This window comes from Phycodurus eques, chromosome 3, assembly GCF_024500275.1.
Source record: "Phycodurus eques isolate BA_2022a chromosome 3, UOR_Pequ_1.1, whole genome shotgun sequence".
NCBI classification, from domain to species: Eukaryota; Metazoa; Chordata; class Actinopteri; order Syngnathiformes; family Syngnathidae; genus Phycodurus; species Phycodurus eques.
The window spans coordinates 20,815,190-20,832,831 of record NC_084527.1 but is presented as its reverse complement, the minus strand read 5'-3'; the positions used below and the strand labels follow the sequence as shown (position 1 = coordinate 20,832,831).

Genomic DNA, 17,642 nt, shown 5'->3' with positions numbered 1-17,642 from the left:
TACTGAAATGATAAGCATGTGCGGCTATTAATGTGGATTAACAAAATTAAATGTATCCACCAAATGCCACTACTTTTCAAAGCATGCAACATTTTTAAACATTTGTAACATTTCTTGTAACTTTGGCCTGCTACTGTAATTACAAGCGTGTAGCTACTGGTGTTGGATAATGACGTGTTTATATTTGTCCACTGCATGGTGCTATTTTTTCCGCATTTAATGCATGCAGCAACATTTGACTGTTTTTACTGTTTCCTGCAAGGTTGCCTCGCCACTGTAATGGTAAGCATGTGTGACCATTGATGTTGGATAACAGTGTGTTCATATTTGTCCACCAGACAATGCTAGTTTTCCCCCATTTAAAGCATGCAGCAACGTTTTTCACTTTTTCCTGCAAGTTTGCCGCACTACTGAAATGATCAGTGTTTGTTGCTATTGGTTGTTGGCTAATAGTGTGGATGTAAAAAGTGGGAGTGCTTGATAAAGTGATAAAATCCCCCAAATTTCAATGTGAAATAGTTGTGTTCAAGGTGCAAATCCCTATTCCAACTTGCTAAAATGATGGGGTGCTGCACATTGGGAGTGGTGTAATTTTACATGGTAGGAATACTGCCTGTTGTCTGGGCTACGGAGCGAGCTAAATAGGTTAAGGAACTTGGTGTGTGTGTGTGTGGGTGTGCGTAGGGCGGGCTTAATTGGGGCCCGCAGCTCATTTTGCCCTGTGACCTCGTAACACAACCGTTAAGGCCTCGTGTGGTCCCCCCCACCGCCCACTGTCTCCAAATGGAAGCGTCCTCATGTGTCTGTGTCAAGGCTGTAGAGTCACTCAATAACTGTTTTTTTTTTGTTTTTTTTTTATTAGGTGATGCTGGCACAAGCTATCGTTATCTGATAACAGGCTCAGGATCTCGTATTACATCACCAATACGTTTTGTACACAAAAACTAGGGACTACTTATCTCCTGCACTTTAGAACGAGAGATCCAGTCGCTCTCATCCAAACATCCTCTGGGTTTAAAAAGTGGTATTCTTGTCTTGGCCCACGGAAAGCTCGTTTGTTTTCCTGCGAATCGCAAAGGGCTGCAGTCCTCAAGCGGTAAGAAAACAGCATGGAAGGCACGCTGAGGAAATTTAATTAGTTGCTCGTCCTGCTCCTGTGGAGGGTGGCCCGAGTCAGACCGCTGCCTCTTAAAATCAAGATTAATACTGTAGTAACGTTGTGGTCAGTGATGTTGGTAATGTTATAACGTACAAAGTAGCGTGTTACTCCAGAATGACCGCCATTTTGACTCACGAGCAATGGCTGTTATTGTATCCAGGAGAGATTACAGTTAATTCATCAAACCAATAATAGTTACTTTTGAGTCAACAATGCTTCTTAACAAGCAATCATTTGAGGTTAATGACTTGGAGAAGAAGCCGCGCATCTGACCGACAGCATTTTGAGAATTAGGCAGACTGGTTCCTTTCTAACGTTTTGAGGAAAATGACTGGGAGGTCATTGTTTGTCACTCAATCCACAATGAAGGTGCGGTAAATACAAAAGCGCAAAGAAATGCACGGGTTTACTGTCGCCACTGTATTTTTGTTCTTTTCCTTAGTAAAACGTGCATGTGACTGTTGTTACGTTTTTATTGACACATTAAGACAAGATGTTAAGCGCACAATGCGTTGTGGGTTAATTATTCATACTCAAGTGTGCGGTCAGAAATCGTCATGGATGGAAGGACTTAGAATTCTTAGCTTAAATAATATTTACAATGAAAAATGAGAGCTTTCAACATCGTCTGGAGTCCAGGCTGCTCGAGAGCTGGTTTAACGCGCGGGCTGACGTTCACGTAAGTAAGTGCTTCTCCCCCCGTCAATCACCCCCAGCATTGCTAGTTAAACAGCTTGGAACTAAAAAAGTTTTCCCGCTCTTCGCATCGAAATTTTGATGGTAAGAGCAAGTGTGTGTGTGTGTGTTGTTGGGGGACAGAATCAGGAAAAGGTGCAAACAAAATGAGTACTGTTGGCCGCAATCACGCTTTTAAAACAACATTAAGTGCAGTCTTGTCTGTTTCCCCTAAGCCCAACATCGAAGCGCCACTCTCTCATGTTTTACATACACGAGAATATAATGAATTGCACTCACACACACAGTTGCCTTCAGGGACCCCACAAAACCGTAAACGACAGAACTTGAACAGTATGCAGGGTTGCTACAGTCTATCTGTCTGTCATTGAAGAGTCTTTAGTGTACTTGAGAATGGCGTACTTGTTTACATGTTTAGGTACTTACTGTATTTGGCATGTCAAGTCTGCACTAAGTAGCTCATCGAATGTGGCTTCAACTATACTAACATTTCAGTTATTGGTTCATGTTGATGACATCATTCTGGAACTCGTGCGGCAAGTAATGGGTACGGTTAAGCAAATGCTCTTTTTGCTGCTGAAAGTAACTAAAAAGTTACTTGTAATCTAACTTAGTTCCTTTCGAAATCAATTAATTTGTAAAGTAACTAGGAAAATCAACACGTTAGAAGCCGGACAAGATGAGGAACCTGGCAGAGTATGTACAGTATATGAATGGTATAAACAGAGTATTTGTCGCGGTAGGTAGTAGAACGTGTGTGTCACAAGCGTAAGAAAAGATGACACAGTTTATGGAGTGAATGGCTAACAGCATGTAAAAAAAAAAAGATGGTCAACTCGAGCCATGCGGTGAGTCAGCATCGCTCACGTTGTGCTTGCTATTGTATATGTGTAAATAAATTGTAGTTTTGCAGTCGAAAGCCCTTTATCAGTCTTGTTTTATAGTTTGAGGTGTCACAGCGTCAAAGGCACTGTTCTTTGGTTGACATGTTCCTTTTTGCAAAAAGCTTGTTTTCTCCGCCTTCTGGTCGGAAACCGCTGGTTTTGCTGAAACCAGCCTACGTTCTACTGTTGATTACGAAAGAACAGAAAACGCTTGAAACAAACGTTGTGTCTACGCTTTCTTTTGGTAGGTTTGGGGCTTCTATTGTCACAAAACACAATATTCTGTGTGTCTTGAAAGATCAGTGAAAATGTCCTATAACGCCTGGCTATATGCAGAACTCTGCTTTGAAAACGGCTGGCAGTGAATAAGTGAAATACAGTTAATTGATTTATTGTAAATAAAGCCCATCTGTCGCTTTTTGGCATGTATAGATTCTGATTCTTGTGCTTCCCATCTTTCCCAACCTTCTTCTGAATGCGACATAGGAGCCTCTCAAAACACACACACACACACAGTGTTTGATAGCACAGGATAATTGTGGTTGCGCAATGGCTGGTGAATGGCCGCCCCACATTGTGTGCTGTTGCAGGCAGGACTGGGGGGGGGGGATGGGTGGATGGATAGAGGGAGGGTGGGTTCCTGCTGGTCGGGAAAAAGAGGAAATGACACGGAAATAAGCGGTGTTTTTGGAGTAACTTCAGACAGAAAGCGCTGAATGGAACATGTGATGACGTGATTTATTTCTTTTTTTCTTTTCTTGTTTTGTTGTGATCCCATCTGATGAAGGCAATGAAGGCCTTGTGAGCTGCTGCCCATGCCCATGCCCGCGTCCAGGAAGCCGCTGACCCTGCCAGTCGGGCGGCTTATGTTAGCAGTTGGTTGACTCGATTCGAACACAGTCGTATGCAGTCAGTCCGTGATTCCCTTTTTCATATTGATGCCATCCACTTCGCTCCAGAAGTACCTCAAGTGACTCCTTTCCCAAGCACAGTGTTGGGAAGATTACTTTGGAAATGTAGTTGGTTACCATGACAAGTTACCCTGTTGAAAATGCATACGGAGTGTAATTATTTCAATTACTTTCTCAAAATAATAGAACTAATTACAGTTGCAATTACTTTTGGATTGCTTTTCTTTCTTTACAAAGAATGCATCAACGGGACCGTTGGATTTTTCCTCGACAAAAAGCGGATTCAAACCACAGATCATTATTTTGGAATCAACCATATATTTGTTCTTTACACAAATGATACACTGATGACAAACCATGATGAAATGTAAATATGTACTGTAAATGTAAATGTTTGTTGTATTAAATGTGCACAGCATGTGGAAAACATGATATCATGCTGAGCTAGTGACAGATGCGCACAATTTAAACAATATTGCTTCATATGACAACACAGATAAGTGAATGTTCCTTAAAACAGTCCAACATGATCAAGATGAAACTGTTTAAAAGTCAATGTTCTTTTTTGTATTCAAAAGTGTAAATATGAGTCTAACCTTTTCAAAATCTCAGACAAACTAATACATTGCCCAAGGAAGGTGGCGCTTCAAGGTCATATTTTGAAAAATATGTCATGTTTGAGACTATTGCAGAATGGCACATGACCAGAGAGAGCCAATTACAAGTGTCGGCTTTAAAAAAAGGAAGTGATATGAAAAGAAATCGGAGCTTTTGCAGCTATTGTTCAAATGTCACTACAATTGTAATCATGGAAATTTCCAAAAGCAACTCTTACTTAATTACACATTTTCTCCCAGTAAAGTAATGGATTACAATTATGTAAATTGTGTTCTTAAATTACATACTCGCATGTCATTAGTTCCTCCCTAACACTGCCCATGCATGTTTACGTTGGCGCAACTCTGTGCTCTTTACATTCAAATTTACCATCCAAGCCTTCCAAATCGAGCGTCACCTATCTGTGTAGTATACGTGGTTCAAACTTTGTTCTAAATGGACAAAGATTAGCTTCGGAAGGACCCCTAAAAACTGCAGAAATGACCTTAAAATGGCTGCTTCAGTCATAAAAGGCAGACTTTCTGCGGGTTTTCAGGCATTGCTTCTTGAGGATTTGTGGTGGGTCTTCTATAGTAGTCATGTCTACCAAATGTCATGTTGCTAAGTGAAATGCTATGTCAAGGTCTGACCTTGGTGATTGGAGTTGTTAGTTTTGGGTTTGTGGCAAGTCGTCAAACTTCCCACTGTCTGGCCACACACAAAGACAAAAGTTAAAAATGATCAGAATGTAGCTTTGCTCGTCTATCTAGTATATGTGGTTCAAATTTGGTCGCAATTGGACAAGTTCATCTTTGAAGGACTCACCAAAATGACCCGAAAATGGCTTCTTCAACCCAAAATGGTGGATTTCCTGCGTTTTTGCGGTATAGCTTCTTGAGGATATTTTGTGGGTGTAGTCATGATGGACATGTCTACCAAATTTCACCTTGCTAAGTGAAAGGTTTGGTCAAGATCTGACCTTGAGGAGTTGAGTTGTTAAAGTGGTGGCGAGTCATCAAACATCACTGGTGTGCTCCAACCACAGTGGCAAAAACTTAGCTTTGCTTGTCTCTCCTAGTATTTGTGGTTTATATTTGGTAGCAATCAGACATCATCTCTTGGCATAGTTCACTTTTGAAAGACCAAATGGCCAAATGTATGTTAAAATGGCTGCTTGAAACCTAAATGGCAGACTTCCTGTGTCTTTTTGGGCATGGCTCCTTGAGACTTTTTTTATAGCTCTACTCATGATGGACATGCCAACCATATTTCATGTTCAGGGGCTGATTATTTGTTTTCCCCTTCCTCCTCGTCTTTTTGATCCAGGGTGCGCTACCAAGACAATGTCTGGCTAAAATGGCTGCTTCAAAGCAAAAGGACGGACTTCCCGTTATCCTGCGTCTTTTCAGCCATGGCTTTTTGAGACTTTACTGTGGCTCGACTCGTGCCTACTAAATTTCATGTAGCTACATGAACTTGGTTTCAGGGGTTGAATTATTCAAACATTGTTGGGGTCGCTACTGAGCCAGTTTTGCTGTGGCACTCCTGCGAGTCCGACCAAACAATAATTTTCACCAGGATGAATGTGTGTGCAAAATTTGCTCCGTTTTTGAGCGTGGGAAAGCCCCTTGCCAAACTTTTTCAGGTTCTTCCACAGTCCGATAAGGCAACAAACACGAGAATATAAGGTTACTGGTCGGGAGCTTGCCAGGGTTGCACTTGCGGGAACTCGGAAACTGGCGCTGAGCCACGGCTCGGCTCATCGATTGACAATAAGTCAGGTGTTTTTAAACCGTGCCAACGTACTGTGTGTTTACCAAGCCGCTGCGGCTTCACGCCTTCACCTAATTAGATGGGTGGCGACATTAGCATGATAATGAAAAAGTTCAAAGTGCTTCCACGGATGATGCCAAATTCCCGGGGTGACTTCAGAACTCATGAGAGCGACGTTGCCGTGTCCAAAGTGCGCTTTCGCACAGCCTTTGCGGCGTTGCGCATTTAGATGTTTCCACCTCTGAAACTAATTCTGAAGCCAGCAAATTTGTGGGTCAACTGTGACTCCCCCACCCTGTAATTGTACTATGCACAGAGAAGTTCTCTTATTACGTTGTTTTCCTGAAATAGGCTATATTTGTATGCAATTAAAACAAAAAAAAAGAATCTTAAAACTCTTTTTTTTTTTTCGTTTTGTCCATAATATTGCGTCTTGTAAAAATCACGTACATTTATTCTCGCAGTTTGCGAGCTTTTGTCTCGTAAAACGGACATTTTCAGTTATTACTGTGGCTTGTTTTCCATTTCGTTACAACTTAATTCTCAGACAAATGACAGATTTTAATTAATTTCAATTGATGCATTTGTAACTGTATGGTCCGCTTGGTGAAATTGATTTATGTATGTCGTTACCAATTAGTTATATTGTCCGTACTGCACTGTGGCCATCATGCCACCAGGTGGTGGCGTTCTCTCAGCTGGCCGAACGCCGAATAGATGGCATGACGTATTGCTATGTTTGCTTTTATTTGGGGGGGAACTGTGGCCGAGCAAGCGAGAGAGAGAGGGGGAGAAGGACGGCGACCACATATGAGCAGATCCATGGGAGAAAAGTATGCCTTTATCTTTTAATAAAGCCAGAAGGCAACATGGAACTACGATATAATAGCAGTGTGCAGTCCTCTGAAGACTTAATTGCCTTAATTATAGCAGTAGCAGGAGGGAGCAAGCGGCAGGCGGAACAAGAAGAAGAAAGTAGGAGCAAAAAGTCAGGGAGTGATAGCAGAAACAGGCGCAGTGCGGGTGTGCAAACGTGCATACATTTGATATCGGTTCAATGCATATATGTAGATGTGGGGGCATTGGGGGCGGGGGAAGACGCATGAAAGCATCTCAAGCTGGCAGCCCGGTGTGGGGACGCTAAAGATAGCCTCCGTTTCCATTGCTGTCTAGACTCCAGAGCGGGCCGCGCTTTTTGTGGCTGCGGTTTTCGTCGTCTCGGCCGGGGGAAGATTGCGCGCTCGGGCCGTCGAGCCAGCGGGGAAATTGCCGTACCGTACCCGACTCAGCACAGCCCCGATCCATACACGTCATCGCGCGTTGAGGATAAATGAAAGAGCCAACTTCAAAGTTTTGACAAAAATGATGAGCAAGCGTGACAAACTTTCCCAATCGGGCAGTTAAGAATCAGCCCCTGTGAACTCTACCTAGCAACAAGTGAACAAGAACAAAAAACGGAATCAATGCCGTTGTTGCATGGGCGGAGCAGCGAACATTCAAAATGTTATCCTGTTTAATCAGTACAGTGGTGCCTTGAGATACGAGTTACCCGACCTCCGTGTTTTTCAAGATACAATACTGTCATTTGGACGAGTTATTTATTTATTTTTTTGCTTTGAGCAAAAATCAGCGATACGAGCGCTTGTATGGTGTTTCTTCAAAAAATAGTCTTCAACCTGTGTATTGCTTCTCCCAGTTGAGGTTTACTGTCAACATAAAAGAAGATATGTTTATTTAAAAGAACCGCACGTTTATTTCGGCGAAGTCCGCTCGCCTAATACTATCGAACAATGCAAAACGCCTTTAAGTAATTTGAACACATTGTAAAGTGCTATTTTTCAACAAAAGTTAAGTGACGAGCTAAAGTCATAACATTGCGAGAAAGAAGTCCTACTCTTACCGGAAAAAAAAAAAAAAAACATTTTATGGGAATGAAGTCACAATATTATAAGGGTAAAAGCTCTAATTTTATAAACGTAATACCGTAACATTAGGAACAGCTGTCACACTTGTCCACTTGTTGTCCACTTGTTTCCTGCAACTTAATAGCACTCTTCAGTTCTCTTCCTGCTCGCTTTCTCGCACTTGGAAAGTTCAAAAGCGGCTGCTTCTGTTCCCTCTCACCCAGTTTCCCTCCACACGCGCATACACACACACAAACACACAAACTTGATTCCTCACTAGTCTGCCGCTTTGATGTCAACTCTCCCAGTTAATAATTAATAGCTGTGGCTGAGACACTTTGAAAAGACGAAGACGAGCTCCCCCCTCAAGAATCTGCAGTGCATCGACTTGCCTGACGACAACAAAAATGCCTCCGCAGGCAAACGAGCTGGCTTTCAAAAAAAAAACTAAAGAAAAAAAACAAACAAAACAAAAAAACAAAAACATGACGGCTCAGTCAGAAAACCTGAAATTGTGACTTGTTTCTACCGTTGTCACCAAGCTAAGAAAAAGGGTAAAATAGTATTACAAGCTTGCGGAATTAAAGAAGTGAAATGCCTCAAAATTCTTCTATTGTTCAATATTAATCAAATGTCCACAATATACCCAAATAAATTTTTTACCAAGCAGATTTTGTGTCATGAAATTACAACTTTACTCCGTAAAACATAATTTTTTTTCCCCATGTTAAATCACGACTGTATTCTCCTTAAATAAAGTTTTTTTTAATTGTAATTTTATTACCGTGTTATTATTTTGTAATGTGACATTTATTCTCGTAAAATTAAGATTTTTTTTCATATCGCTTTATTCTGGCAAAACGTATATATTTTTTCTCCCTTAGTACTATTACAACCGTAGTTTCCCCAATTTAAGATTTTTTTTTTTCCTCGTAAAATTCTGGCTTTGCTTCTCTTGTAAAATTACATTTTTCTTTTGGGAATATTCCAACATTATTCTCATAAAATTAAGACGTTTTTACTTTTACTCTGATAAAATGTGTATATTTTTTACCTAGTAAATATTATGACTATTCTAAAAAGGTTTTCTCGTAAAAATACATAATTTTTTTCCTTGTGAAATTGCGACCTGTTTTTTATATGACAGTGCTCTTGTGGTCAAATGTATATATTTTTCCACCTTAGTAATATTACGACTTTACTAAAATTAATATTGTTTCTTGTAAAATAACCACTTTTTTACTCTTGTAAAATTATGTTTTTCTTTCATATTATTCTTGTAAAATTAAGACTTTTTTGTCTCATAATATTACAACTTTACTCTGATCAAACGTTTTCCCCCCAAGGAATATTATGACTTAATTCCCCTTAAATTAAGCTTTTTGTCCTCGTAAAACTTGTTCCTGTCTCGTGGAATTACATTTTTCTCTCGTAATAGTCTGACCTTACTCTTTTTTTGTCTCATGCTTTTGCAGCTTTATTTTGGTAGACAGTTTATTGTTGTCCTCGTAACATTCGGACATTATTCAGCTGCGTGTGAGAAAATGTGGCAGCAAGCGAGCAAGTGACTGACTGGTGGTCTACCAGGGCACGACCATGGCGACGGGAACCGACCGCGTCTCTGCGGTCGCATTCCTCTTCCTCCCATGTGACCTGCAAGCGGCCACTTTGATCCCCCCAACCCCTTTCTGTGTGCCCGTCCGGCCTCCTTGCGGCGACTCTAAAGCGAGGCTGGCATGCGCCCAAGGGCACACCATAATGCCAGGATATGATCTCCTTCACATCAAAACATTGTCGAAATAGGGCAGCACATAGCAACATTATCTATCCATCCATCCATTTTCTTCCACTTATCTGAGGTCGGGTTACGGGGGCAGTAGCTTTAGCAGGGACGCCCAGACTTACCTCTCCCCAGCCACTTCGTCCATTTCTTCCGGAGGGATCCCGAAGCGCTCCCTGGCCAGCCGGGAGACATAGTCTCTCCAGCGTGTCCTGGGTCGTCCCCGGGGTCTCCGGAGGCGTCCGGGAGGCATCCGAATCAGATGCCCGAGCCACCTCATCTGGCTCCTCTACTCTGAGCACCTCCCGGATGACCGAGCTTCTCACCTTATCTCTAAGGGAGACACCCTGCGGAGGAAACTCATTTCGGCCGCTTGTAGCCTGGATCTTGTTCTTTCGGTCACGGCCCACAGCTCGTGACCATAGGTAAGGGTAGGTAAATCGAGAGCTTCGCCTTTCGGCTTAGCTCCTTTTCATCACAATGGACTGATACAAAGTCCGCATCACTGCAGACGTTGCGCCGATCTGCTTGGTTCGGTACCCCAGACTCCCGAAGTACCCCCCACAGGACTCCCCGAGGGACACGGTCAAACACCTTCTCCAAGTCCACAAAACACATGTAGACTGGTTGAGCGCACTCCCACGCACCCTCGAAGAACCTGCCGAGGGTGTAGAGCTGGTCCACTGTACCATGGCCAGGACGAAAACCACACTGCTCCTCCTGAATCTGTGATTCGACTTGTGATGGACCCTCCTCTCCAGAAGCCCTAAATGGCTCTTACCAGGGAGGGTGAGGAATGTGATCCCCCTATAGTTGGAACCAACCTTCCGGTCCCCCTTCTTAAACAGGGTGACCACCACCCCGGTTTGCCAATCTGGAGGTGATGTTCCAGCTGTCCATGCAATGTTGCAGAGGCGTGTCAACCAAGACAGCACTACAACACCCAGAGCCTTTCGGGACTCTGGGCGGATCTCATCCACCCCCGGGGCCCTGCCACCAAGGAGCGTTTTAACCACCTCTGTGACTTCAACCCCAGAGATAGGGGAACCCACCTCAAGAGTTTCCAGACTCTGCTTCGTCCTGGGAAGGCGTGTTGGTCGAATTGAGGAGGTATTCAACGTATTCGGCTCACCGACTCACAACATCCCGAGGTAAGCAGCGCCCCATCCCCACTAGTACACAGTGTTGATGGTGCACTGTTTCCCCCTCCTGAGCCCCCAGATGGTAGACCAGAATTTCCTCGAAACTCTCCGAAAGTTGTTTTCCATGGCCTCACCGAACTCCTTCGACGCCCGGGTTTTGGCCTCAGCGACCACCAAAGCTGTGTTCCTCTTGGCCAGCCAGTGGGCATCAGCTGCCTCTGGAGTCCCACAGGCCAAAAAGGCCCAATAGGACTCCTTCCTCAGCTTGACGGCATCCCTTACCGCTGGTGTCCACCAGGGGGTCTAGGGATTGCCGCCACGACTGGCACCGACTGCTTTACGGCCACAACTCCGGTTGGCCGCCTCAATAATAGAGGTGCGGAACATGGTCCACTCTGACTCAAATGTCCCCCTCCTACCCCGGGACGTGGGCGAAGTTCTGCTGAAGGTGGTAGTTGAAGCTCCTTCTGACAAGAGACTCTGCCAGACATTCACAGAAGAACCTCACAATACATTTGGGTCTGCCAGGTCGGACCGGCATTTTCCCCCACCATCGGAGCCATCTCACCACCAGGTGGGGCTTGGCTCTTCACCCGAGTGTCCAAGACATGCGCCCGCAAGTCCGATGAGACGACCACAGAGTCGATCATTGAACTGAGACCTAGGGTGTCCTGGTGCCAAGTGCGCAGGCGGACACCCTTATGTCTAAACATGGTATTTGTTATGGACAATCCATGACGAGCACATACGTCCAATAACAGAACACTGCTCGGGTTGTGATTGGGGGGATGTCACTGTCATTGCCCATGTGATTGTAGAAGTTCACCAACAGAACAAGGGAGTCTCCCAGTAGGAGCGCTCTCCAGCACCCACTGCCAAGGACTCCAAAAAGGGTGGATACTCTGAGCTGCTGTTTGGTGCATAGTCGCAAACAACATTCGGGACCCGTCCCCCCACCCGAAGGTGGAGGGAGGCTACCCTCTCGTGTACCGGGGTAAACCCCAACGTACAGACACCGAGACGGGGGGGGGGGGGGAATCAGTCTGCCCACAACTACTCTGTGCCTCTCACCTTGGCAACTCCAGAGTGGAAGAGAGTCCAACCCCTCTCAAGAAGACTGGTACCAGAGCCCAAGCTGTGTGTTGAGGTGAGCCTGACTATGTCCAGTCGGAATTTCATGACCTCACACATCGGCTGAGGCTCTTTCCCTGCCAGAGAGGTGATGTTCCACGTCCCTAGAGCCAGCTTCTGTAGCCGAGAATCGGACCGCCAAGGTACCCGCCTTCGGGCACCGCCCAGCTCACACAGCACCCGACCCCCTTTTTCCCCTCCCTCAGGTGGTGAGCCTATGGAAAGCAGAACCCACGTTGCCTTTTCGGGCTGTGCCCCATGGGTGCAGGCCTGGCCGCCAGGCACTTGTCATTGAGCTCTACCTCTTGGCTCGGCTCCAGAGGGGCGCCTCCGTGACCCGCGTCCAAACAAGGACAAACCTGGCTCAATCATTTTACTTGTCATAGAGGGTCTTTTAGTCGTGCTTGGTCTGGTCTCGCACCTAGGACCTGTTTGCCGTGGGTGACTCTGTGAGGGCTATAACGCCCCAGACAACTTAGCTCCTAGGATCATTGGGACACGCAAACGTGTCCCAATGATAAAAAAAAAACAAAACACAAAAATTGTGGTGGAGACCACAATAAGGTGACAGCTTAAGGAGGGGTAACCCGATCTAATGATGTCTTGTTTAACATCGACGTTGACTTCACAGGCATTGCTCACATCCAAGCTTTTCTTTTTGCTTTGATTTTTTTGGTTAGAGGAAATTGTTCAATTCACGGCTGCTGATAGGTTGTCTTATCCACAATTGACTTTCTTCAGCCTCCTGATTGGCTAAAACCACCTCGTAGTTCAAGATCACGCATTATTTTTTTGAGTAAAATATCTTAGTTTCTGTATCTTAAAATGTTTCTTCAATTTAACAGTTTTTTTCCTTATATTGTGACTTTATGCCCTAAAATTTCTTTTCTTGACTTGGGGCATCTGCCTCACAATTCTGAGGTCCCGCGTTCAAATCCGGTCTCACCTGTGTGGAGTTTTCATGTTCTCCTTGTCCCTCCCGCATCCCAAAAACATGCATGGTAGGCTAATTGAAGACTCTAAATTGCCCGTAGGTGTGAATGTGAGTGCGAATGGTTGTTTGTTTGTGTGTGCCCTGCGATTGGCTGGCGACCAGTCCAGGGTTTACCCCACCTCTCGCCCAGAGTCAGCTGGGATAGGCTCCAGCACTCCCGCGACCCTACTGAGGAGAAGCGATACAGAGGATGGATGAATGGATCGTTCGCGACTTAATTCTGGTACAATTATGAATTATTTTCATAATATTACAACTTTCTTCACATAGAATCAATCATTTTACTTTTAATGTTATTTCTACTTTACTTTCTAGACTTTTTCTCCTTCATGTTATGACTTTATGCTCTTAAAATCCTGACTTTTTTGCTCTAATATTATGACTGTTATTATATAATGTATATTATATTTTATAATATAATAATAATATGACTATTATGACTCATAAAATAGTTTTCATATATTACTACTTTAACCTTATGAAATGACTGTTTTTTGTTGTCATATTCTGTGTTTTTAGTCTCTAAAATTATGACACTTTTTTCTCAGAATATTCCAACTTTACTCTTGTAATATTGTTAATTTAATCGTACAAATTGTTTTATTTTTTTGTAAAATCGCAACATGTTTTTTTCCTCGTAGTGTTGCAACTTTATTATTGTAAAATCCCGTCTTTTTTTCTTGTGATATTATGACTTTAATTGAGTCAAATGAAAACTTAAATTGAAAACTATTGGAATATTACAACTTAAATATTATTAAAATGAACACTTTTTCTTTTTGTGTTTTCTGTCTTCAACTTTGTTATTCCCTCCAAGCCAAATAAACCTAAGAAAAATGAGCATTATTAGCTTTACAGAGGAGCTCTTATCTCTACTACATTGTGCAGGTGTACCTAATGTTATGCCCTGTGTCCGTGCGTGTGTGCGTGTGTGTTTTCAGGCCAAAAGAGCGGTCCAGCGGGGAGCCACCGCCGTCATCTTCGATGTGTCGGAAAACCCGGATGCCATTGACCAGGTTGGTTTGTACACACGACGTGATAAATTTCAAAATGATTGGCAGGTTGACCCTGTAACAGATTATTTTGATTATTTCCTTTGGGGATAATAATGGAAATTGGTTACAGTTTGACCCTGAAACAAATCGTTTCTATTATTTCCTATCAGGAGGCGAAGCCAAAAATCTTCTATGAGTTTTCACCCTGAAGCACGATATTTTTTTATGGGATTTTTTTTTTGCCGCAGCGTGACCTTGGAACAGATTATTTCTGAAAATCTTGACACTTGAAAGGCAACCAGCATCCCGAAACAGATTTTGTTCCACTTTTCGCCGACATTTTGTTCACTTTTTGTTCGTGGCTTTTCTAGAGCCAGGACTTGCTTTGGTCAAATGAGCACAAGTAATCTCGCATCCGTACAGAAGCTAAACCGGAACATCAAGTATTTTGTCAGGCTGCAATAAAGGAAAATTATTTATATTTTGTTGTTGTTGCTTTGGTTTTTACAAATTGTAAATTCCCCCAAGGAGCGTGAACGTCGTTAGCTTCCTCGTCCCCTTTCCTGCCAAAACCAAATTTTCAGCTTTTCTGCTTTGACGACTTGGAGCCACGAAGGGATTAATCAATTACAAGACACCAAGTGGAATCTGCTAATAAATTTAGATTCATTGTGGGGAAAAAAAAGAAAATTATAGCAAAACAAATGTCCATATTTTCAGGAGAATTAAGTTGTATTTCAATAAAAATGTCCCTCACTGGATATGACGACGGTTGTTGGGAATTTCGTTTTTTTTTGTAATACTGAGACTTCATTTTCATGAAAAAAAAATACCCACTTTTTTCGTTATATTAGAACTTGGGTCTTTTTTTCTTGTAAACTTATGCCTTTATTATCACAATGTTACATCTGTATTTCCCTAAATTTACACACAAAAAAAAAATCTTATAATTTTTTTTAATTCAGTCTTTTAAAATTATGGCGATATCCTCGTAAAATTAGATCGATTTTTCTTGTAATATTACAACTTTTCTTTTTCTTGCAATATAACATTTTTAATACTCCTCCTCCAAGTCGGGGGTGTCGCTACGGCTGCTACGGGCTAGGACGCCACAGGGTGGAGTTTCTGCTGCATTTTTTTGGGCCATTTCCGGTAGCCGTTTTTTCCTTTCCTTTTCCGAATACGGAACAAAGCAACAACAATGGCGACCGTGGAACGGTGTCTGCTAGAACAAATGGACCTAGATGACCAGATGATACGTTTAATTATACTGCAAAATCAGTCAAGAAGGCAGCAGCGTAGGTGGTATGTGGAACCAAGGGAAAAGCTGAGTACGTCTGATAGTATAAACATTATGAAATGTTTTCTTGTCAAATGTACCTTAAAGGTTTAGTCCGGTTTCAGTAGTAAGTTCCTCGTTTGGATGGGTGTACCTAATGGAGTGTCCAATCCTCGTGCAAACCGGGTACCTAACGCGCTCTCCTCGTTCTCTCTCCGTCTCAGCTCAACCAGGTGGGCGACGACCCCCTGAAGCGTCCGGTGGTCTACGTGAAGGGCAACGACGCCGTCAAGTTGATGAACATCGTCAATAAGCAGAAAGTGGCGCGCGCAAGGATACAACACAGACCCCCCAGGGTAAGCTTGTCCCCAAATAAAAGAAAAACAAAAAACAAATATTGTGTATACGCCGCAGGTACATTGTATGTCAAACGTGGGATATTTCCGAGTTACAGGCCGTTCTTCAATTCGGCCCACCGAGCATTTACATGAAAGACAGTCCTGGAATATTTGCTGCATTAATTTCTACATATGTTTCCTAAAATGGGTTAAAAAAGCTCCAAATCTAAAAAAAAGTTTTGAGTAAAAAAAAAAAAACATTAAGAAATGTTAACATCTTAAACAATGAACATCTCCAAACATTCTCCAGCTCAAAGCAGTCAGTGTAAAACAATCAACAGCTCAAAAAGTCAATGTTAAAAAAAAAAATCAGTGTGAAGAAGTTAAACATCTCCCAAATCCAGTGTAAATAATTCAACATCTCCAAAAATGAAATGTAAGAAAATGTAACATCTTCAAAAGTCATTGTAAAAGAATCTCTCAAACCATCTCTCAATATTCCATGTTAAAGACTTAAACATCAATACAAATAAAAAAAATCAGTTAAAAATAAAAATAAGTGTTAAAAAACTTCAATCGCTCAGTTCTGTGTAAAACAAACAAAACATAATTTGAACAATATTCAGAGTAAAAAAAAACCTTCAACATCTCCGGGAAAAAATAATTCTCAATTCCAACTCAGATGGCACAAAAATATAATCTGAGGTGAACATCCAATCAGGCAAAAGCCTGGGAGAAGCGAGCTAACCGATTTGCCCTTTGAATTTTTGGAGCTGTTGAATTTTGAAGAAAACAAAACAAAAAACGTGAATTGAAATTGCAAAGTCAGATGGCACACACACGCTTACTACCATTTATTTGCACGCTCTTATTTGTTGTTGCGCTTGTTGGTGGATGATAGCAGCCCACCGAGTACTTCGACATGGGCATCTTCCTGGCCTTCTTCGTGGTCGTGTCGCTCGTCTGCCTCATTCTGCTCGTCAAGATCAAGCTCAAGCAGAGGAGGAGTCAGGTAAGCAAACACACGCACGTATCCACTCGTTTTTAACACTGCCTTTAATTTACAAGCGAACATACCGCAAAATTGTAAATAGAACATTTTCTTCCTTTCATGAATGTATCGTTACTGCCAAACAAATCATGCAGTTGCAACACCGAATGGGACAAACCAAAAGTAGCAACAACTTGACCTCGCGTTCTCCCTTTTGCCCTCTATTTTTTTTTCTTCTCCTCCTGTGTTCTGGTCATTTTGACACGTTTCTGAAGTTCTCTGGGGTCACATCAATACATTTGAATATCTGCCATTATTATTTGTAATAATATTAATTGGACATTTCTTTCAATTTGAATTTGTTTTCCATGTTAAAAGTTAGTTGTCAAGTTATTGCAAAAACGGTATGTGCAGCCTTTAATATTGTAACAAACTATTATGGGCGTTTATTGTTGTTTGGGTGGTTGTGAGAGCAAGGAGTGTTCTGTTGTGCTTAGTGCTGTTAATTCTGAGGGGCTTTGAATGCGTCGCTCTGCACATTGTGGGGAAAACGGGAAAGAGAGAAAAAGAGCCTTGAGGCGAGCTGATTTTAAAGTACAGCGGAACCTCAGATTGCAAACTTAATTTCTTCCGTGAGCCGGTTCGTAACCCGAAAGGTTCTTAAACCGAGGTAATGTTTGCCATTGAAATGAACGGAAATGCAAATAATCCGTTCCAGCCCGAAAATGAACTTGTACTGTACTTGATTATTTTTTTTTTAAATCCATGTGTGGTTAAAAATAAATATAGTGCACTCTAGAAATAAGTGAAAACATACTATTATAAAGACATAAAACATTATTATTATTCTCATTCACTTTAACTGAGGAGGGAAAGGGGAGGGGAAGAAGAGCCTTCTTCTATAATACGTCTGAAATTCTGATTCAGGTGTTTTTTCTTTTGTCTGTTTCTTTTCTAATTCATTGATTGATTTTGCCACGACAAACCGATCCAGCGAAAGTTGTCTTTTTCTGTTCAGAAAAAAAATCTGAAAGTGGGACATCACATTGTCATTTGAAAGATGAATTG

General features: G+C 42.4%; 1 protein-coding gene across 2 annotated transcripts in view; it reads left to right on the top strand.

Annotated features, from left to right (window-relative positions):
• The window catches only part of znrf3 (zinc and ring finger 3), a 99,579-nt gene that overhangs the window by 68,010 nt on the left and 13,927 nt on the right, over positions 1 to 17,642 (top strand). Inside the window, exons 3-5 of one of the 2 annotated variants that reach the window (XM_061672471.1) lie at positions 13,913 to 13,987; positions 15,470 to 15,601; positions 16,488 to 16,595. In XM_061672471.1, coding sequence (XP_061528455.1) covers positions 13,913 to 13,987; positions 15,470 to 15,601; positions 16,488 to 16,595 — 315 coding nt within the window. Of the gene's footprint in view, positions 1 to 13,912; positions 13,988 to 15,469; positions 15,602 to 16,484; positions 16,596 to 17,642 lie in introns of both variants that reach the window. The other variant, XM_061672470.1, reaches the window with a different exon arrangement.